The 23,517-nt window shown below is 39.2% G+C and overlaps 1 protein-coding gene across 1 annotated transcript in view; it reads right to left on the bottom strand.

Moving 5' to 3' along the window:
• Positions 1-493: 493 nt before the first annotated feature.
• The window catches only part of LIFR (LIF receptor subunit alpha), a 1,345,198-nt gene continuing 1,322,174 nt past the window's right edge, over positions 494-23,517 (bottom strand). Inside the window, exons 20-21 of the mRNA XM_044076229.1 lie at positions 22,652-22,730; positions 494-3,408 (exon numbers count right to left, since the gene is read on the bottom strand). Coding sequence (XP_043932164.1) covers positions 2,734-3,408; positions 22,652-22,730 — 754 coding nt within the window. The 3' untranslated portion in view covers positions 494-2,733. The remainder of the gene's footprint in view (positions 3,409-22,651; positions 22,731-23,517) is intronic.

The raw sequence follows: 23,517 nt of genomic DNA, 5'->3' as shown, positions 1-23,517 counted from the left end.
ATATAAGTTTAGAGCATGCAACAGGCTACGTAGGGGTTTTGGGGATGAATGCCTGACAAATAGGACAGTTCTTGTAATCGTGTTCTTTACCCGAGCAAAAAAGGCACTGATCGTGAGTGTCTTTGTGGGGAATATGCTGGACACACTTACACTTGCCCTTTCTGGGTGACATGAAAAAGCAATATAATCAAAAAATGAAAGACTGAAAGGTCACCCAACAGGGTACTTATTTGATTTTTCAAATCTAACGTCAGCGAGTAGCAGGAACACCTGGAGTATGACTGGTGGCTGAGAAGTTCTGATGGCTGGTGCTTGCCAATGTCACCTTTATGGAGCCACGTCACATGTCCCACACACCACTGAGAGACTGAAAAACTTTGGAATACTGGCCAGACGTATGCAAAGGAAGATGGGTAAACCACACATGTAGAATACTGCAACATGGGAATAGAAGGACATCTAAGAATACTTCACAGTACAGACAGAAAAGAACTAAAAAGCCAAACATCTTTATTCTCTATTACAAATATTACCAGTACTGTCCACTGACTCTACAGCCCTGCTAAAGACTCCAAAACTACAATGCAATGAGACAAAGTGTTAACAGCTACAAAAGATTAAATCAGTTATAAAGATGCAACAGTTCCTATTTTATAAAATAAATGAGCCACTACCAGTGGGCCACTATCTCCTAAGATCATCTTACTCTGAGCATGAAAAGGTCCTCCTTTTCCCCCACCAGGTTTGCCTGTCTTAAACCCATTCTGCTGATGGCTCACTCATGAACATTATGCAGTTTGTAATATGTAGCATTCCTGCTGAGTTGCAAAGACAAGATAAATAACCCGCATGTTGTAATTACTGTTGGTTTACAAAACAAGTAAATGTTCATATTTACTGGATAAATTAATTTTTGCATACATTATAGCCACAACACATTTTTTTTCGGTGTATTATTCTATCCTTGTGCATAAAGTGATGAGGCAGATTCAAATTAAGAACACTTCAGTGAAAATAAATTTACCAATGCAGAATGCTGTTCAACTATGTTAAGATATAAACAGCAGATAAAATGCTGATACCATACAGCTGTGAGCTTTTCACAGCAACTATTTCTTCACTGCATATAGCTGGCTTAATATGCTCGCCTGTCTATCATAATGACACATTATTTTAAAGAGCAGCTCTGAGAGTTTCAGACAAGATGTGCTGAAACAGAAACAATGAAACATTCATGTAAAGCACCCTGCAAAGGATGACTGTAGTAATAAAGTGTAATGCACAGGAATGCTTACTGCTAAAAAGCAGCAAAATACCACATGAATGAACATAACATTCCAACGTGGACATTAAGCAAAAGGAAAACAACATCTAAAGCTTCTAACAGTGCTTCATGCTTGTGTTCATAGCCATGTGTTACAAAATGCTAAACAAACACCAGTGTGTTACTCTGTCTTGTATTCCAGTGCAATTCACAAATGCTCTCTCGTCATTCAGCATGTAGCAGCTGTGACCTGGTAGTGCTGCCTTCAGCTGCCACTGCCTCCTCTCTGGCAAAAGAACATCTGTGTATCTCTTGTACATGCTAGTAAAAAATTAATGTAAACCAAACCCCTCTTCAGTATGTTTCTGCATGTGTGCAATGTGGTACATACATAAAGCCACTCTGATTACTGTTAGGAACAATGTTGTGCCAAAATCCAATACTTTAGTGTTTGTGTGAGTGTGCGTTGCTTCTCATTATATGCTTTATCTATTTCTATTGTCTGTGATCCCTTAATAAGACAAATTACTCACAAACATGAAATGTACACTGGTGATCAGTGGCATGGCCTTACTAAATGTTTACATTTATCAGATGCACACATGCAATTTCAAATTAAACTTCCACTTCTACTAAAAACATCACAGTGTCAAACTCGTACAGCAATACCAATCTATATAACATGTTTCGCACTGGACTAAAACTTTCCAAATATCACAGTATCCTTTTGACATCTTTAGATGCTACTTCGAAATGTAATATTCAAATTGTTAAAATTTGTGACATTAAAACCTAAGCTGTAAATGTAGTGTGCAATACATTATGAAATATAGTTCTGTAGTAAATGTTAGGGATACCATTTCAAAGAATTGCACAGATGGTGTTTCCTCAGCAATATCTAAAGTTCCAAAGCTTTATCATAACTTTACTCTCACCAAAAGAGAATATGTTAACCCCATATTACTTACTGTAAACACCGCAATGCTACTTTAAGAAGTTCAACAATAAGCATTCAATAAGGAAACCAAGAAAAAAGCAGGCAATAGTATTAATGCCACTAGTACATTACATCAGACACACACACACAGATACAAAGACACCCCCCCAAAAGGAACATGTTCACAACACATTACATAAATGCAAGGGCTCAGAATGCAAAAGTTCCAGTATTGTAGTGTTTACCGACAGCTAATGGGAAAGACAGACAAGTATCTGGCACTACAAAAACATAATTATCACATAAATGTGACTTATGATACTGTATGTATTGGCAACGGTAAAATTATATAATAATAATGTTATCAGTGCAAATTGTAGTTGTAGGCTCCGTTTTACAATAGCTTTGGTATGTGTCTGAGGCTGAATGTTCTGTACAGTGCATTTCAAGATGCTGAACAAATATCATCACCTAAAAAGGAAATACTGGCATAAGCAGTCAGTTGGCAGAGTTTAGTAGTGCAGTGTGGCAATTAATCATCTGGTCTATTATGAAACAGAGAAGGAAATGACCACCCAAGGCTAATTGATTTGGACGAGTCTTTACTGTCTTCTTCTGAGATTAAATATTGTCTAGAGTTCATAGAAGATGGACTTCCAACCAGCACATTTTCAGTGGAGCAACCACTTCCAGTGGAACCTGGTGATTCTGCAGATCCAAAATTCCAACCATTCAAATCCAGTTGAGGCTGGTAGCCATCACTGGGTATGAGTGCATCATCCAGTGAAAACTGGCTACCTGAGAAAGGTAGACTGGAAGGCACCTGCAGCTGCGGTCTGTAGCCTACACTTGCATTTTCATCTTCATTTTGAGCTGGATTTTCTACGGGTTCTGGTGGTTCAGGATTTGGTACCTCCATATAAATCACCTGACTTGTAACAGGTTCTGTAACTCCATTCTCATACAATGAAGTAGCTGGTATGTCATGTTCTACAGTAATTATTGGAGGATAGTAAGACACAACCACATGGTCTGCAGTTTCTGAATCAGATCGATCCTCTGGAAGCTGATCATTCATCTCCTCACTGGATTCCATCTGAAGTAAATCTGTGTCATCCGCTTTTTGTGGTAAGGGGGCAGCTTCCACAACTTCTACACTGTTGGGAGTGCAAGGATTCATCTCCATTGTTTTACTAACTGAACTATCCTAAAAAGAAATAAAAAAGAAAAAAAAATCAATTTCACTTTGTATATACACTTCACAGGCTCAATTTTTGATATGTTATCAAAGGGATAATGGGGAGGGGGAAGCTATGAATACATCACTATAAACACCAATAAGTGCGCATAAGTGTTTTTTATGGCTGACAGCAGGACCCACACAGATCTTTACTTTATTAATTTCCTTTTGTTTTTCAGATTTGAACATTATCGCAGGTACAGTACAGAAGCAGCAATGAATGGAAGCATACTTATTTTGTGTGTTGGTAAAACTAGGTATGGCTACAACTCTCCTATTATGTACACAGATACACCAACTGCCTATGTATGCATGCATGTATATTAACTACAGATGGTTCTATTTTTCAGGGGAAACCCTGTAGTCTAAAAAAAAAAATGTGCAATTCCCTTCTACATATAAGGGGTGAATCAGAAAATTAGAGGCCTATCACTTTGATGTTAGAGGTACAGAAATTGTGGAACTGTTTGAAAGCATTAACTGCGGGCTTTCTAGAGGCTAGCAGGCAAATGACTGAGGGAAACATTTATTTGTGGAAGGAAGGCAAAATTGTCAGGTAACAAGACACTAATGAGATGATTCTAACAAGGAGAATTAAGTACATCTAGCAGGAACAACAGATACAACTTATTTAGACATTATCAAAATAACATGATAAAGTGGCACACAGCAGGTTAGCAACTACATCAGCTTATTAGAGGGCCTTAGGAAGTGTAAAAGGACACTGCTTTTTGTTAGCAAAAGTAGTAGAATGTAGAGTTCCTGTGATTTAAAAAGCTTGTTTCAGCTACACATTGTACTTATTTTACTGCCTGCACTTGAACAATGTCGTTTTTGTGTTTAAATTACCTGTTTAACTGTTGTAGGCTACACACTCAAGTGTGATAGCCATTTCTGTGCATTTAAAGTGTTTTTTGATTAGATCTGCTTTATTTTCTATAAAAAAACAAAAAAAACAAAACAAATATATACTTGTTTTCCACCGTTCTAAGCTAGAATAGTCCAGTTTTCAGGTTAGTGCTGAATTCAGGGCTGCGTTACAAGTTTCTGTGTTTGCTCATACCCTGCTTGGATAGAAGGAAGTTTGTCTGTTCATCTGTGAGAGAGGGGAGCTTTGAGAAGCCTATTGTCCCTGGAGGAGTGGTTTCTGCCTAGAATTTAGTAGCTTATTGGCCATATTGGGCTAATTTCTATCTCTTTCATTTCCCTGCTATAAAACCCACATATGCACGGTTCTGTGTGCCGGGCAGCGCCGGTTAGCTAGGGTATAACTATTCCCGACTCCACAAAGTATACTCTTCAATTTTTCCCTTGGAACTAGACAAACTTTCAACTTAAGCACTCAAACCATTCACTTCTCAGCCCGGCACTTGCTCAAAACTCATAGTAAGCACTAATAAACCTTAGCACTAGACCCCCCCCCTATACTGTACAGAAGGACAAGGCTCTCTATTCGACCCTACAAGCCAATCAGTAAAACAGTTCACTGTATCTATCCAGGCATGTCCAAAGGGCAGTTACAGGTGTACTCTCCGGTGCAACTGGTGAATCTGGGCATTTTGAGGCAGTGTTACAACTGCCTCATGTACACAGACAACCCTCTCCTCCTACCACCAAACACTAATACATGCAAGAGATGCAATTATACAGCCAAACTGGAGGCTGTTCTCTCTCAGCCCAAGACTGGACCAGACAGTCAAGAGGAGAAGGCAACTACTTGCATCACACCACCAGTCTCACATAGACCTATGAAACCAGCACCGGCAAAAAACACACATAAATACACAAAAACATACTCAGACGCTCTAAATAAAAATCTGCAAAAGCAGCAGTGACCTCCAAAGCAGACAGCCAAGCAACCTCCACCACCAACACAAACTATGAAACACATACTTCACAAAACCAGTGTGCCATGCAATCATAGCCCTTAAGGCAAAATAACATACCCAACACACTAGTAACAGGTGACTCCATAGTCAGGCACACTGATGTCCCACTCATTAGGTTGAACAAGGAGAAGGTTACTGTTAGCTGTCTGTCGGGTGCCAAGATCCGCCACATAACACAAGCACTCAGGTCACTCCAGAACAAGTACAAATACGACTCTTTATACTGTGGTATAATTCATTGTCCATGTTGGTGTGAATGACCTGAGTCGTACCTCCCTGGACTACATGAAAACAGACATGGAGGAGCTCTCTGATCACGTAGCCCAGGCCAGTATGACCCTGACCTTGAGTAGCGTCCTGCCCTCACCAAGAATTATACCACAGTATAAAGAAAAAATGATCACTTTCAACAATTGGCTAAGCTTCTGGTGTCATTCAAAGGGGATCCAGTGTCTGTCAGTCTGGGATGACATGCTCAACAAGCCAGACTGCTTCACTAGAGACTGCTTGCACCTGGCACCCTTAGGTTTTCGAATACTGGCCAAGGCTCTTGCCGCCCCCATAGTGCCTTTTTTAAGCAATGCTCAAAAGACAAACCCACCGCCGTAAATAGCACAAATAACAAAAAACTGAGGGTAATGCTGCTCAATGCCAGAAGTCTAAACCTCAAAATGCATGCACTCGAGCCACAAAACCTGTACTGAAATACAAATGGCGGGGGCGTATCCATATTCATCAAGGATACCCACATCTCCAGGTTAGTGGCACAGCACAATGCTTCAGAGATCATCCACGTGCAACTAACAAAGGGAAAACTGCAATTCACCATTGTAGCTTGCTACAGATCACCCACCATGTCCCAGGACTCCCATTCCTCATTTCTGGAAACACTGGGAAACATAAAGGTCCTACCAAACACTCTGATATCGGGTGATTTCAATTACCCTAACATTAACTGGGAGAACTACTCAAGTACTAACTCCCTTGACCAACATTTCATAGAATTTATAAACTCAAATGCCCTGAATCAACTGGTTAACACCCCCACCAGAGGTGACAACATATTGGACCTGGTCATCACCAACATGGGTGACCGGTGTTCCACACCGGAGGTCAACCCCTTGCTGGTTAGATCTGACCATAAACTAATCACTCTGGATATCCACATTCCACCCCCACCCCCGGTCAAAGAAACCACCATGAAAAACTTTATAAAAGCAAACTTCACGTTACTTAAGACCGAGGTGGAAAGTTTCAAAGCCCCCATGCTAAAGGATACTGCTGCCCAAGCTGTAAAATCCTTTAATAATGCACTCTACGGGCGCCTACAAGAATGCATGGATCATGCTATCCCAAGCAAAATCAAGACTCACTCCTCCAAGAATAGGATACCAGTCTGGTGGACCCCTGCCATAAACAAGCTATACAATAGAAAGAGGAAACTAGTACAGAAAAGAGTAAAATTCCAAGAAGGTAAAACATCCCTGATCAGTATCAGCAAGAAACTACGATCCCTTATAAAATCATCCAAGGCTAGCTTCGAAAGGAAAATTGTCAAGGACTCCAAAGATAACCACAAGGCATTCTTTAGCTATGTCAAGAATCTAAGTGGTAATTCTCAGATCTGCTCGGAGTTAGTGCAGAATGGCACAAAATACACTGAACTGAGTGATATCTCCAACATCCTGGCAGGCAGGTTCAGTGCAAACTTCACCCCTCTCTCACCCCCAAAAGGGCCCATAACCATACCAGAAGAATGTAGTGTCCCTGAAATCATAGACACTCAGGTTAAAACAGTCCTCTCCAAAGCCAAAAACACAGCATCAATGGGAACGGATGGTGTCCCAGGCTGCATCCTACACGAGCTCAAAGATAAACTAACCCCTCACCTAAACACACTGTTCAAACTCAGCATCTCCACAGGCTACATGCCCATAGAGTGGCGCACAGCAACAGTTATTCTGCTCCACAAAGGTGGAGCCACAACAGACCCCAGGAACTATCACCCTATAAGCCTGACTAGCTTGGTCTGCAAGGCTATGGAGCCCATCATCACGGATCTCATTTGGTGACTTTCTCGAAGACGTCTACTAGGTTTAATAAGCATGATCTACCCTTAACGAAGCCAAACTGGGCTGGGTCTAGAATTTGAAGGTCACCTATGTCCTTGTTGATAAGCTCCATGATGATTCTTTCCATGGTCTTGCAGATGGGTCTGGTTAAACTTATGGGTCTATAGTTTCCATGTGTCAACTTTCACATGAATTTCCACTTCTTTGCAAATTTATTTTGCTTCACTTATTTTAATACCATGTCTTACTTCCTTATTTAAACTATCCCATCACAGACATATTGCTCATCAAGGTGTCCAGTTGTCTGAATATTAGTTTTACTGAATTTTATTTACTGTCACTTTCCTAGAAAAAAACATTACAACGCATCATTTATTAACCTTCTTTGCCGTGTTACTGCTCAAAGCTTCTAAATATATGCAGCTTGTAATATATATGGTATTATGGAAAGTTGTCTGTTACCAATACTTTTTAAAACATCTGACATATGACAGAAATAGCTTATTGGGCTTTTGTTCTTAATCACTGATGAAAGATTTCCACTACTCAATGTAGCCAGCTTCTAATACATTGTCTTATTATGAGGAATCAGACACTTTCTAAAATAAAGCACATGCAAGAAATCAAAAACACCAGGGTTTCAAGATTATATGCCATATTCTAAAATCAAATCAATTACAGCACCACATAATTTTCTCATACCACCAGACTTGCAAACTTCTTTAAACACTTCTGTTAATTAACCACCTACCTTGTTTGTTTGTATCTCATCTGATCTATAATGTATACTATGATTAAGGGGTTGATGTCAACTTATTGAAAAGCAATACAATGAAAGTCTTAATACTGAATGTACAACGTTGAAATCAAAATTCCTACACTTCCCTGCACATGTAGAGTTAGATTGCCTCCCCCCTCCTCCTCTACTTAAAAAAGCATTCAGTATATAATTTTAAAATAACCAATTTAAAAATAATTATAATAAAGTATAAAACATATATTATTAGAAAATATAAACTATTCCTGTAAAGGAAAAAAGTAGAGGAACTTTGTAAAAAGGTTTTTATTACGGAAGATATATTTTACGGAATTATTAAAGTTGTTAGGTTAGCATCAATTATGTTTATTAAAATGCTTTGTGAAAGGTTCAAACTTAATTGTGATTGGTATAAATACCTAGTTAGGAGGTTTCAGCCCACATCTGATGAAGTTTAGTAAATGAAAACGTAATTCAGGACGTTAATGTAGTGCATTGGTTGTGACATTAAAGGAAGTGAATTTGACTGTCTGCGAGTTTCATTGTATGCCTTCCTAGGTCTATTCATATAGGACATGTGTTTAAGGCCTAGGATCCTTTTTGTGAGGTACTTTTGTGGCCTCTTCAGCTGTTGAAGGTGTCTGGTCAGGTACATGCCACATGGGGTGTTATATTCGATGACTGGTCTAATGAGGGATGAGTAGAGAGGGATGATGACCTCTTTCTTCCTGGATGCAAAATCTTTGGTTATGAGATGTGCCACATAGAAAGACTTTCTGACCACAGTGGCAATGTGGTGGCGAAGGTGAGGTTGCTGTCGACCCGGATGTCCAGATCTCTTATGGCCCCTTCAGTGCTCAGTGGGCTCCCATCAATGTGATAATTAGTGGGAACTGTGTTTTTTCCAAAGGGAATAATAATGCATTTTTTGGTGTTAAGCTTAAGGCCATGGTTTCGACACCAGTCATTGCTCTCAGTGAGGTCCTTTTGTAGGATGTCTGGATCACTTGGGGAGTTAATAATGACTCCTAGCTTGCAGTCATCAGTCAACTTCAACAGCTAGAGTTCCTCTGTGTTGGCCTGGACTTCTGAGAAGTAGATGCCAAACATACGTGGGCCCAGGACTAAGCCCTGTGGGACTCCACTCATGACTGGTCAACAGTCTGACTTGGAATCCTTAACTTTCACTCTGTGGGTCCTGTCTGTAAGCCAATTTCCAACCTTACCTAGTGATATAAGGACTGATACCTAGTTTGGTGAATTTACCAATGATAACCTGAGTGGGGAATGGTATTAAAGGGTTGGCCAGGTCGAGGTAGGCTGTATGCACAGCCTTGGTGACTGCCTCGAAGAAGTCAACCAGGTTCAGCAAGCAGGAGCTCCCCTTGACAAAGCTAAACTTCATGGGGTCAAGAGTTTGGAGATTGCATATATCTTTGTTAAGCAGGTCCATGACGAAGGGCTCCATAGCTTTACATACCAGACTCATCAGGCTAATGAGGCGATAGTTCCCAGGGTCTGTAGTTGCTTCCCCTTTATGGAGAGGGATGACTGTAGCAGTGCACCATTTGTTAGGGACAAAGGCTGAGGTAAGGCTGTGACTGAACAGGGCACACTGGTTTGGTGCCAGTTCGTTTTTTAGCTCATGTAGTACACATCCAGGGATATTATCAGGTCCCATGGATGCTGTATTCTTAGCTTTGGACAATGCAGCTTTTACCTGTGCTGCAGAAATGTTGGGTACCATGCTTTCTTTGGGGGGGGGGGGGTAAAGTTGGCGCTGAATCTGTTGGCCAGTATATATTGGCTATATCTGCTGGCTCAGTATAGGAGGTACCATTGAGCAGTAGCTCAGAGCAAATCTGGGTATTGTCTTGGAGGTTCTTGATATAGCTACGGAAGGCTTTGTGGTTGTTTTTGGTGTCAGCCGCACATCTGCCTTCACAGCTGGCTTTAGAGGATTTGATAAGGGATCTCAAATTTTTGTTGAGGCTAATAAGGGAGTTTTTCCAGTCTTATGACTTCACTTTTTTTCTGCAACAGTTTCTTCCTTCTGTTGTAGAGTTTACTGAAGGCTGAGGACCACCAGATTGGCTTCCTTTTTTTTGGATGGGAGCATCTTGGTTCTATTTGGTATGGCAAGATCCATGCAACTGTGTATGTGCTCGTACAGTGCACTGGTGTATGACTTGGCAGTCATGCAGCTATTTTCCATTGGCATGGATGCCAAGAAGTTAGCCACATCTATTTCTAGGACCCCCAAAGTCAGCTTTGGAGAAGTTTTTCAGGTTGGTCACCTTTGTGGGGGGTGTAGGTGAGATGGAGATCTGCATGGTGATCAGTTTGTGGTCGGATTTAATCAGGGTGGAACTGACTATAGGTGTGGAGCAACGGTCTCTCATGTTGGTGATAACCAGGTCGAGGATGTTGCTTCCTCTACTGAGGGTCAGAATGAGCTGGTCGAGGGCATTGGAACTGATGAATTCCAGGAAGCGTTGGGCCGGTGCACTGGTACTTGAATAATTTTCCCAGTTGATGGAAGGGTAGTTGAAGTCACCCAGTATGAGAGTATTGGGTTGGATCTTGATAGATTACAGGGTGCTTAGGAATGTGGAGTGAGAGTCTAGGGACATGTTTGGAGTTCTGTAGCAGGCTATGACTTGTCTCACTGTCTTACTCAGGGTTAGTTGTAGCTGGAGTATCTTGGATGCATTATGCTGGGCTACCAGTCTAGCGGTGTGCATATCCTTTATGAATATAGAGACACTACCGCCTTTAGAGCTTCCGGCCATATTATGGGGCCAAAAGGTATGGAATGAGTTGTAACCTGGAAGAGTAGGGGTGCTTTCTGCCTTTTTAAACCAGGTCTTCGTTACAAAACAAATGTAGACATGCTCTATTTTGAGGAGAGCTTCGAGCGAGTGCATCTTGAGATTTAGACTTCTAGCACTGAGCAGCATGACCCTCAGACTGCATTTGTTTGTAACTCTTACTGTGGTATCATTCTGGGTGATGGTAGAATACTGCTCAGGGCTAGCGTCATACTTGCCTGGGCCACATAATCCGAGAGTTCCATCATATCTCTTTTCGTGTAGTCCAAGGAGATATATCTCAGGTCATTCACACCCACATGGACAATGACTGAGTCATATTTGTACTTGCTGTGGAGTGGCTTGAGTGCATGTGTTATGTGGCGGATCCTGGCACTTGATAGACAACTGTCACCTTCTTCTTGTTCGACCTAGGGAGTGGTGTGCCTCACAATTGAGTCTTCTATGATTAGTTTATTGGGCAAAGTGTTTTGCCTTAAGGGCATAGGTTGAGGGGCACACTGTGGTGGTGAGCTATGTGTTCTGCAGTTGCTGTTGTGTTGTGGTGATCGAGTGCGTTTCTGTCTCAGGGAGACTCTGTTGTTTGGGTAACTTTTTATTGAAAGCCTCCGTGAAGGTGGGTGTATGGTTTGTGTTTCTATGTGTGAGTTGTGATGGTTGGTGTTTTGGAGGGCTGTGTGTTCCATGTGGTGTGTTGCAAGTGTTGACCTTCTCCTCTTGACCAGCTAGTCCAGTCTTTGGCTGGAGAGTGCACAGCTTCCAATTTGGTGATATAAGTGCATCTCTCACATGTTTGAGTTTTGGGAGGTAAGAGGAGAGGGTTGTCTGTGTACATCAGACAGTTGCTATACTATCTCAGAATGCCCAAGCGCACCAGGTTAGCAGGAGAAAGCACAGGAAATTGCCCTACAACCATGCCAGGAGGGGTGGTCATAACTAAAAAGTACTAGTGCTTTTAGCACCTAAGTGTGAAACAATAAATGCAACAAAAGCCTGTTGAAGTCCAAGTCAATTAAGCTAAATGAAGTGCAAGAAGTGAAAGAACAAGCAAATTCTAAGGGAAAAACTGAAGAGCAGACTTTCTGGCACCAGTAAAAGTTTACCTCAGCTCAGTGCCACTGTGTGGAGCCTAAACAAGCGCAAACCTGCACAAACGTGGGCTTTTACACCACAAAGTTGAAAGGGATGGAAAAACTGCCCAAACGGCCAATAAACTACAATTTCTGGGCCAAAAAATATTTCTTTTGTGGTAGATAGGCTACCTAATACTTACCACTCCCACTGATATGCTAGAAGGCTTCTCTCCAACACAGAAAGGCCTGGGGGGGGGGGCTTCAGCAACTAACAAACAGTCCTGGATACAGCAAATCTGTATCTGGACTACACTACTTACAGGAAAGGCAGGAAACAGGCTTAGAACCTTTTTTTTTTTTTTTTTACAGAAAAGTGGCTAAAACACCTTGCTTCAGAGTTTCACTAAAAGGGTAGTACACTGTTTGCAAACTGGATGTGTAGACAGTTAGAACTCCCCTCCCCCCTAGCAGGACCCGTGTTAGTGTTTGTTTCAGAGTTTCACTAAAAGGGTAGTATATTGTTTGCTAACTGGATGTGTAGAGGGTTAGATCCCCACTCCCCCTGGCAGGACCCATGTTAGTGTTCGTTTCAGAGTTTCACTAAAAGGGCAGTACATTGTTTGTTAACTGGATGTGTAGAGAGTTAGATTCCCTCCCCCCCCCGGCAGGACTCATGGTAGTGTTTTTTCAGAGTTTCACTAAAAGGGTAGTATACTGTTTGCTAACTGGATGTGTACTGGTGCAGTAGTACATGTATGATTACTACTGGTATTTTGAACTCAACATTTTAATATTTCAACACTGTACATTCAATAAGTTGTCACTTATCAAATGATTAAGCACTATCATAAAAGTTGAGTTCAGCCCTACATTCTTCCTGTGCCTTAATTAACCAATTTCTGAATTATCATAGCTTTATCAAATTTACCTCTCATGTTCACACTATTTGTTTTTCATTTTATTCTATTTCCCTCATTTATATATACTGATATTAGAACATCGAAGTTTCAAAACTTTGAATGTTCTAATATTGAACCCTATTCAGCAAAAGCTGAAAACATCGAACATACAGAACAGCAAATGTTTTCCTAGGGAACAAATTCGCTGTTCCAAAACACATACACACAACACACAACCACACCAAACAAACAGCAATCCACACACATACACCTAAAATCTTACACCTAACCCTACACTAAACTATACACACACCACTAACTATCCACTTACCTTAACCCAAACCCTAACCCTAAGTTTCGTCACTATCGCACACTCACCTCAGCCACGCCCTAACCCTAACTCACCTAACCCGCCCTAAACCTCACGTCCACACAAGCGCACACATACCTAACCCGCACCCTAACCCTAAATCACCTAACCCGCCCTAACCCTCACGTCCACACAATCGCACACATACCTAACCCGCATCCTAACCCTAACTAACCTAACCCACACGCAATCACACACTTACCTGAACCTGACCTGTAACTTTCTACCACAGCGTTGAAAATATCAAAGCAACAGAAACGGACAACCAAATTCTTTCCCTAGGAAAAAAATTTGGTTTTCTGTTGCTTCGATATTTTCAGCTTTTGCTGAATAGGATTCGATATTAGAACATTCAAAGTTTTGAAACTTTGATGTTCTAATATAGACCCATATATACCTTGCCATGACCTTTACCTACAGATCCTCTATTACTTAATCCCTGTCATCATTTCAGATGCCCCTACTCTTTATTTTAACACTTGCCCTAAATCATTCTTAGCAGCCCTCTTTTCCAAATACTTCTCTACTTTTGTTCAATATCCTACTTTACTTCCACAATCCACCATCATAATTTTGTTCCTCAACAGTAACTTCTTCAGTACATTTACATCAACCTTTCTTTAACAACTTCAACAACTCCCACTGTCTCACATAAAACTTACCATCATCCTTATTTTTCACTTAAGAAAAAATAACCTGTTTTAGAAATACTATTCCAATGCAAAATTGAAACAAAACTTTAAAGCAATCTGACTCAATGAAAATTTGCCTAATGCTTCTATAAGCTTAATTTTGTTCAGTAAACATTCTGATAACCTCTATGCCCGCTCTTTTCCACTATTCCTGTTTCCCCTTTTGCTATTACAATAGGTTCATTAGCTGTATACTAGACTAATGACTACTGGGGCCTTTTTAAACCTAGCCATGCATCCCAAAGCTCTGACAAGTTCTGAACCCCTGATAAGTGTTAGCAGGGGCTTGGGGGATGAACCATTTACAGGTTGCCTTTATCCATTACAGACACAGGTGCCAAACCAAGAATGAATTGCCTGTTCCTCATCCAAATGTCCACGTTACGCTTGAATTGAGTTAGGTTCACATGGATAAGGAGCCTGTTCCAGAGAAGGGGTAGTCTCTGAGATACTGACCTCCCTCTCCAGTGAGTTCTGTAATATCACAGGCAAAGATTAAGCCATTAGATGGTTAGCTGTGGTGCAGTTTGTTTTCCAGATATGCAGAAGGTCCATGATGGGGTCTGACAATGCCTTGTATGCCAGGCAAAGATCCCCCCTCAACAGTCTATAGGAGACAAAATATACGGATAAGACTCTGAGGCAGACTGCACAGGATATGTTATGTACACCCCATATTATTTTAGTGAGGAACCTCTGTGGATGTTCCAGTTGTTGGATATGCTTGATTAGGTACATACCAAAGGGTGCATTGTACTCAATCACAGGTCTGATGAATTTCAAATACAGTTGAACAATCACTTCCTTGGACCTACATGTCATACTTTTGTTTAAGTTGCACAACATAGAATGTTTTCCTCACTACTGTAGACACATGATGGAACTTTTTTATATTAAAACTGATAATGCCAATAATGCATTGTTTAGTGCATGTCTTTTTAACTTAATGAAAGTGTCTGTGTTTTAGTCAGCTGATTGATTATGTCTACATAATGTGTGTTCACAGATTCTGCTTACTCTGATGAAGTCCAATTTTATGTTGGATGAGAGCGCTAAGTAAAGCCCATTGTTTCCGAAGTTTTGTGTGCTCTTTTTTTCTAAACAATGCGGTATCTGTTGTTACAAACTGTGATGGAGCTGTGAGTGAGAATGGGAGACCTGGGTTCAGATCAAACTGGTCTCTCCACCAAAGCAGTTCCTTTTTAACAAATCCCAAAACTCATATTTGAAAAGTCAAATAATGTTAAAGTTGGGACCACTGAGGTTTTAGGTATCACTGAATCTTTCTCATGTGGAGTCTGGCTAGAGAAATTAGGAGACTCATTGATGACATGAATCCTAAAATCATGAGGAATTCCTTTTTCTGAAGTGCTGGACTGGGTGGAAAATCTCAGTAATAGATCTAAATATAGATCTACTCTTTTCAGTGGCACACATTTGTTTGGAACTGATGTATGCAGGAGAATCCCCAGAAATGCACTTGTGTAATATGGAGTAAGACGAGACTTTTGAATGTTCTTCTGGACTCTAAGTCTGTGAAGGAGATCCCCTATCCAAGTGAGATATTCCTGACACTTTGAAAAAGACTCTGAAAAGGTGAGCAAGTTGTTTAAATAAGGAAATATGAATATTTTCTAGTCTGCAATAGGCTACTACTGGAGTTAGACACTTTGTGAATACCACTAGAGCAATGGATAACCCAAAGGGTACTGTAGAGAGCCGAAAGGGCAATCCAGACATTCAAAGAATGAATGAGAAGGCACTGAAGAGTTGGGGCAACAAGATGTGGGGGCAAGGGTAAGAGAGAGAGATATGGGAGGAAGAAACAAGTAGAAGAATGGAAGGTAAAGAGATATTAGGTGAGCTGGCGTTAACAAAAGAAGGGGCACAAGAACAGACAGTACTCAAGACTCTACAGGAATTGGTAGAGAATAGGGATCAGCAGGATACACATCAGACTGAAAGAAGACAAAAGAAAAGAAAGAAGGAAAAGGACAGCACTGTGGTGGAAATAGGGAAAAGCAGAATCATTTATGAAGACCTGTAGGGGAAGTTAAGGAAGCCACAAAGAAAGAAGCAAGGAAACAATGGCAGAAGGAAGATGGTGGCACATCATGGAAGTTGAGTAGCAAAATACCCTCAAAATACCACCAGAGAGGTAGACAATGCATGGGGTGGGCGATTAGATAGTAAGTGCTGCACAGGCAGTATGCCACACTGAAGTTATGTATGTACGGAATTAAAACAGACTCAAGATGCTGCAGATGCAACACAGATGAGGCAGGCATGAAGCAGTGTACCTGTCACAAAAGATCTGGACAGAAGCACTGGAAATGTACAACAGGATATATGGAAAAGAGGGAAAAAAACTCCTGAGGATTTTGTAAGTGAGTTAATGAGACTGTGTGTGTGGGGGGAACAGTAAAAAGAAATGCAGGTTGTAAAACTGGAAAATAAGCAAGTGCCACAAAGGGAAAAAAAAAACATCAGTTTTTATGTCAGTCACTGAAGGACAGACATTTCTCCTAAATATCAGAAAGAACCAACTTTGAAATATTAGCAGCAAAAACGACAAAGAATTATAGGAAATCAGAAGAAAAAGCATGGAACATGCTAAACGATTGATCCAGTAATGACAGCAGAATATACAACTCTTCTTTATATGTTTGAAAATAAAGCTCAAACAGAAAAAAGGGCTGACACAGAATGTGAGAAACTAGCTTTTGTAGGAGACTTCTCTGTTACTATCTCAATCTGCAGTATGTGACCCAGGAGTTGCAACTGTACCAATTCTTCAAGAAGGAATTAATGGAGGTTATAAAGGGACTAGGAAGAGGAAAGACTATAGGTAGTAAAGGTTTGTGAATGAATGATGGTTGGCAGGTAAAACCAGAGTGTTGCCCAGACTACTACAAGTTTTTAATATAGTAGTGCTTCATGGAAAGGGGTACTGATATAAGTAACACAAAATGAAAAGAAAGGTGCAATCATGCCATCATCCTAGAGTCCTGCAGCAATTCCAAATCATGATTATACACTGCCCACGATGTTGCTGTCAAAAAGACTGATAATGCCTATCCTGAATCAATCAAACCTTCTATTGCCACTAAACAGCATATACTTAAGGTGCTGGTCAAAACCAAAAACACTTCCTTTGTGGGACTTGATAATATACCAAGCTGTTTAATAAATGGTACTAAATGTGCCCCAGCTGAGACTCTTATTAAACTAATTAAAATGAATTTAGCCACAAATATTGTCCCTGAGGTATAGTGCACAGTACTGGTGATGTCACTATATAAGGCTGGCTCCACCCACTGACCCCATTTAATACATGCCCAACAGCCTGACAAGTTTCATTTGCAAAGCCATGGAACATATTAAAACCAACCTGAAAAACTGCAACATTAAAAATCTCATCAGGCTGGACGTGTAGCAATTTGGCTTTGTACAGGGTAGATCCTGTCAAATGAATCTAGTTAACTTCTCTGAAATGATAATACAAGCTGTTGACAGCAGCCATGCTGCTTACATGGAATTTTCTGGTCAGACTAAGGCATTCAATACCATCACCAATGTTAGCACAATTAGCAAACTTAATTCACTACAAACAAATCTCCATGTAGTAAAATAGATAACCAACTGGCTAAAAGACAGAACCCAAATGGTGTGGGAGGCAGGTGCAGCATTAGAGAGTATGCAAGTAAATCAACTGTGTCCTGCACTCCTGGAACCTTTTGTAGGCCATATTTACTTTTCTGATCTACAGACTAAGAACCAAAACATCTAGCTAACTAAGTATGCAAATGACTGCAAACTGAAGCGTCACTATCAAATCCTCCAATCAAAAATTGGCTTAAATTAAGTGCTAAAAAGTTCAACATTGTCACGACTGGGAAAAAACTCTCCCCAGCATAGAGCAAAGACAACAACCCACTTCAAAGTGAAAATGTTGTTAGGGACCTTGGAACTTGGGTTGATAATTCCTTCTCCTTTGATCATCACGTAACAACAGTAGTCAGGAAAATCTTTTACTTAGTACAGCAAAGTGGCAAATGAATATCATCCAAATATAAACAGGACATTGTCTCCTTGTGCTTAGCATTACTTTAGACAGTTACTGAATACAAAACGTTACTGAATACAACACCCTCTTTGGGTTGTAGCTCACTACACATATTAGAAAGAGACCTGAAATTATTAATTAAGACTATCAGTGGCTTAAAAACCCTATGGCAGCAGAAGTGACTAGAAGCATTGCCACTTTATTCAGTATCTTACATACTGTTCATAGGAGACCTGTACCTTGCATTCCATGCCATTATGGACCTAGCCATCCTAGATCACTTGTATCTCCATATCAAACTGGCCCACAACTACTAGAACCATGATCAAAACCTTCACCAGCAAGTTAATAAAACACAATGGAGAGACAGATTCATTAGACTGCACCTGCCTGACTTCTCGAACAGATCCCCCTTTTCCCCCCAAATCAATCATTGTGATACACTGTCTTCTTTTAAATGGGATCTGCATGACTGGACGGATACTCTCAAATTCACCCCAAACTTGACAGAAGTACAGTCTATAGGATGGTGTTGGCAAGACAGAATGGACATAGGATTCAAGATGCCTTGAAGTTTCCTAAGATTCTTAAAAATAAATTCATTACTTAACAGACAATAACCAGTATGGGTCTTTGGGAGGACGATAAACCTTTCATATTACACTGAATAGAGAGATACTATTGAAGACAGCCTAAGGAAGTCTTAACTGATAATCAGTTTAGTTGTAAAGAAATGAAAGAGTGGAATTGTTTTATATGGTACTGTTCTTCAAGGAGTTTGCTTTTTTCAGATGCGTTAATTGACCAAATATAGGCTGTTTATGAGGAGCCAGAACCCAGAGTCATGAATCATGCAAGAATGTCATGGTTCTTGATTCTGTCAATGGGTACAAATTAGGGATGCTGACTTTCCCTTCTTTTGTTCTCTGTAATTTAGTGCCACTGGAAGTGAATTCAAGTGTTTGGCAGGCATAAGTTTTGGATATACAAGGAACATAGAATGGATTTCCCATATATAATAAAGCAGAGAGTAATAAAGTTGCTCACATTGGGGGCAATGTAGACAGAAGGGGTATAAAATATTAATGAAAATAGGGGACTGTCAAATACTGCAGACAGGCAAAAGGCCTGTTTTTAGAGAAAGGCATATGGTACAATACTGTGAAAAAAAAGATGTAGACAATGTGGACAGAAGGGACATACTGCTGAAAATTGTGAAACAAAGTGTAGCAAATACAATGCCCAAGGACATTTTTGGTTTGACTGTCCTAGTTTACAGGATAATTGAATAAATTAAGTAAATACTGAAAATAACAGCAAAGAAGATGACACAGAAAATGTTATGGGCAAAAATATAAAACAGCATACAATAAAGTGAGTAGAAATGGAGTTACATATTGGGGGGAAACGATACTGTTCAGGACAAGAATAAGTATGAACAACTGGGAAGAGATGGAGAGAAGAGGGAGTCTGAAACAGGAGAAGAATACGAACAAAATACTGAAAAGTCAATTAAAGGAAGGATAGGAAGAAGAAGAAGAAAACAAAAGTTGGAAAAAGAAGCAAAGAAAGGAGTGATGCAAAGATACAAGCTAATGTGAATAATATTAGAAATTATATCATGAGGCTAACAGTAACTGAATTGTATAAGACGAAGAAGAAAGCAAAAATTATATGTTTATTAAATGCAAAATGTGTTAAAAAAGAGAAAAGGAATAGAGACACCGTGAGGAAACAAGTGATCTGTAGGAAAGAAGGACTGTTAAGGTATAGGGATTTTGATAAGAAATAAAAATATTATATGTTACAATACTAATACCAGGTAGGATTGGCAATGATATAAGAAAGGGAGAAAGAAGTGTAAGATTAACTGCAATTTAGATGTATACAAATATAACAGAAAGGAAGAATATGTTTGAAGTTTTAAAAATATGTTTTGCTTAATGTGTTTATTATTTTTAACATCTGTACTGAATTATCATTTATTATTTACATTTATATACATGAAACCAAACCATGTTGACATGTTCACATTTATATAGTTATCATCAATATTACATTACACAAATTTGATCAATTCCTCTCGTTCCTTAAACTTAACTCCTCCTCCAAAACATTATTCTGCATGTATTGTCCTTACAATGTCCATTATTTCTTTGTAAGTATAATATATACTTAATACTCTGCATGGCTGTTGTTATTCTCCTTAAGGAAATGCATCCAAAATACCACTATCTCTCTTTCTTGAACCCCCCCCCAACACTTCACCATCACTCCTTTCCTCTTTGAATTAAAGTCATCTGCCTACGTTACTATATGAACCTTAGCTGTATAGCTCTAAAATATAAATATCCTTTCAAATGAAGTAATCCTAAAACACCTTGTTCTATTGGAAGGAGCAACTTATTCCACTTGACTTTTGCCCTCCACCTCCCAGATAAAATCCTTCACCTCTTTTTTAATTACTGTCTACAACTTCTCTTTTGGTAAGATACAATGTTAAAAATATGCCTGATCTGTATATAAAACTAAAGGGAGTAAAAACATTTTCACTGCTTCTATCTTGTTATCCATAAACAAGAGCTTCCAGTTTTCTCTGTTTTTATATTATCTTTTGTTTAGTCTCTTCACACATATCCTTAGCTGCCATAACAAAACCCTTTTAAACCTTACTCATAAAATACTTCATTTTATCATGTTCCCATAAATATGGGCATTGCCGAATCAATTCATGTGTAGGTACAAAGTTTACAGCTATAACCCTTGTTTTATCGTCATTAATTTTATATTCCGAAAAGACTTGAAAATGTCTGAGAATGCTCCACAACATTGATATATCCTTTTCTGCATTTATCAGGTACAAAATAATATAATCTGCAAATAAAGCCAACTTTTATTGATTACCATACCAGTTATATCCTTGCATTTCTGAGTCCCTTATTTCTTTGCTAATGGCTCTAAATAAAACACAAATAAAGAGGAGAGAGGACACTCCTGCCTGGGTCCTCTGTTCAGACATGATGCACAGAGAGGAACTGTCCCACTTTAGTTTTTGCCTATGATCCTTCATATATGCTCCTAATTAACCTTATTATTGTATCAGGGAATACAAATGCTTCAATTGCCCTACTCGTAAAATCACAGCTTACTCTGATGAATGTTATCTCAGCATTAAGACGCACCAAAAACAGCAGTATTTTCTTACATTATGTTTCCCTCTAGATCGTTGTTCTATTAATGTTGTCAAATGTTTGTTGCCTCCATTGTACAAAACCATATTGATTCATACATATCAATTTCAGCAACGCCTTTGCCATTCTTTTAGCTATTATAGACAAGCACGTTATAATCATGATTTAAAATTGAAATGGGGCCTATATAATGCACTTGCCACTCTGCATTTGCACCTCTTCTTGTAACTTGGGGAATAATACTTAAATTCTGTCCAGGTTCCTACCACTTAATTAATGTCTTTCATTCCAAATATTTTCATAAATTTCTTCAAAATCTACCCTCTTTGTACTACCTATAGGTTTACAGCCACCACAGCTTTCTTACAGGATGTTGGTGCTTCCCCTCCTTTTAAAATACTGTTAAAACCTTTCAGATCTTTATCATTTACTTCCCTCCTACCTTCCGAACTTACACAGGAATATCATATATTCCTGGAGAATTTCCTACAGATTGATTACACATCACCTTTTTTATCTCATCACCTCATATCTTAACTGTTAATTGTTGAGGCTCTTCTATCTCTAAATTTGGCATAGCTAACTAAGTCTTCCATAAATATTTCCATTTGTGTTTTTTCTCGAGTTCCACATTCTTCAACTTTAAACAAATTTTCCTAAAATTTCTGAAATATCTCTAATACCTTTATGGGATCTCTGATTATTTTTCTTATTAAAGGTTCCCTAAGTTTAGCAACAACCCTTTCTACTTTATGTTGCCTAAGTAGTTGTTCTAAAAGTTTTTGTGCTCGGGAGTTATCAAAAATCAGTTGCTTAACAGCAATCTTTCTAAACCCACGCATATTATCCAGAAATTCCTTATTTTCTGTTTAGGACTCTGTATTTTTGCCACTTCTTGTTCTGTGAGAACCCCCCCTTATTCTACAACCATTCTGAGATCATCTAAATAATTATTGTTGCATCTTAACCATATCTATTTTATGTCTATCTATTTTTAAACACCACTTTTATTTTATTTCACTCACTAGCTATAACTTCTGGAGAAACTTCTCTCTTCCCTAATAACCCAAATAATTTCACTACCCATTCCTTAAAGTCCTCTCTTTTTTTAACAGATAGGTGGGGAAGCACCAGTGTCTCAATTGTAGTCAGGATGGCAGAGTGATTTAAGGCATCAGACTCAAGAGTTAATCTCCTTCCAAGGATCATAGGAATTCTGGTTTCCAGATGGAGGTGTGGGTTCAAATCCCAGTTCTGATACATAATTTCCACATAGCCCTGGTATAATGGTTAAAGTGTTTGATTCTTAGATAATAGAGACTTAGCTGTTTATATAACCTATGTTCAGGTAATATAAAATACAGACTTACCATAGAAGGACCATTATCAAAATTCAGAGCCTTGCTGTGTTCTGGATTGGGGATCTTGGGATAACAAGTCTCCATTATCCTATAAAACAATTTAACAATTACAACGACTCAGTTTTGCAAACAAAATCAGAATATATTATCTGTGTATAAATATGTGAAATCATAATAAATAAATTGAATATATAGTGGAAAAAAACACACATACTGCTTTACAACAACTAGCAACAGCTTACCATATTACCAGATGTTCAAAAGGAGATAATTCAGCTGATCTACATTTGACAGTCTCTTGTCAGACCTGACAGCAGTCTAAAAGCTTGAAACAAGTATGATTTGGATGTTGCTGGGATTTAGAAAACTTTCCTACATTGTGATAAATGAATTTATGGGATAAGCAGCCATGGTGTACATGATACAGAGACATACATTCTATCAGTATCAAAGGAGCAGCAGACCTGAGCATGGTATATGCTAATGGTCATATAATGACATGGTATCTAGGATTATTATTAAAATGACTGGCTTACTATATGCAAATAAGGCAAATCAAGATGGCAGAGGTGTTCAGAAACATATAAATGCTACATGATGGACATATACATGCTATGGAACTGAAAGCCATGGATTCCTGGAGATTATGTTACAAGAATTGAAAAAATATCAGGATACGCCACTATATTAGGTAATGTGTATTTCCAACATGCTATAATCATAGCCACGAGCCACAGTGGTGTGTGCGTTATCAAACCAGGAGGTGCAGTGTCATCTGACCCCACTTAACTTATTATGAACTGCATGACACTGACATTGTCAACTGCTACTAACTCGATATAAACACCATTCAGGATGTAGTAGACGTGTTGGCC

Source organism: Protopterus annectens, chromosome 1.part0 (assembly GCF_019279795.1).
Source record: "Protopterus annectens isolate FY-2018-M chromosome 1.part0, PAN1.0, whole genome shotgun sequence".
NCBI classification, from domain to species: Eukaryota; Metazoa; Chordata; order Ceratodontiformes; family Protopteridae; genus Protopterus; species Protopterus annectens.
This window is presented reverse-complemented; position numbering and strand designations above follow the sequence as displayed.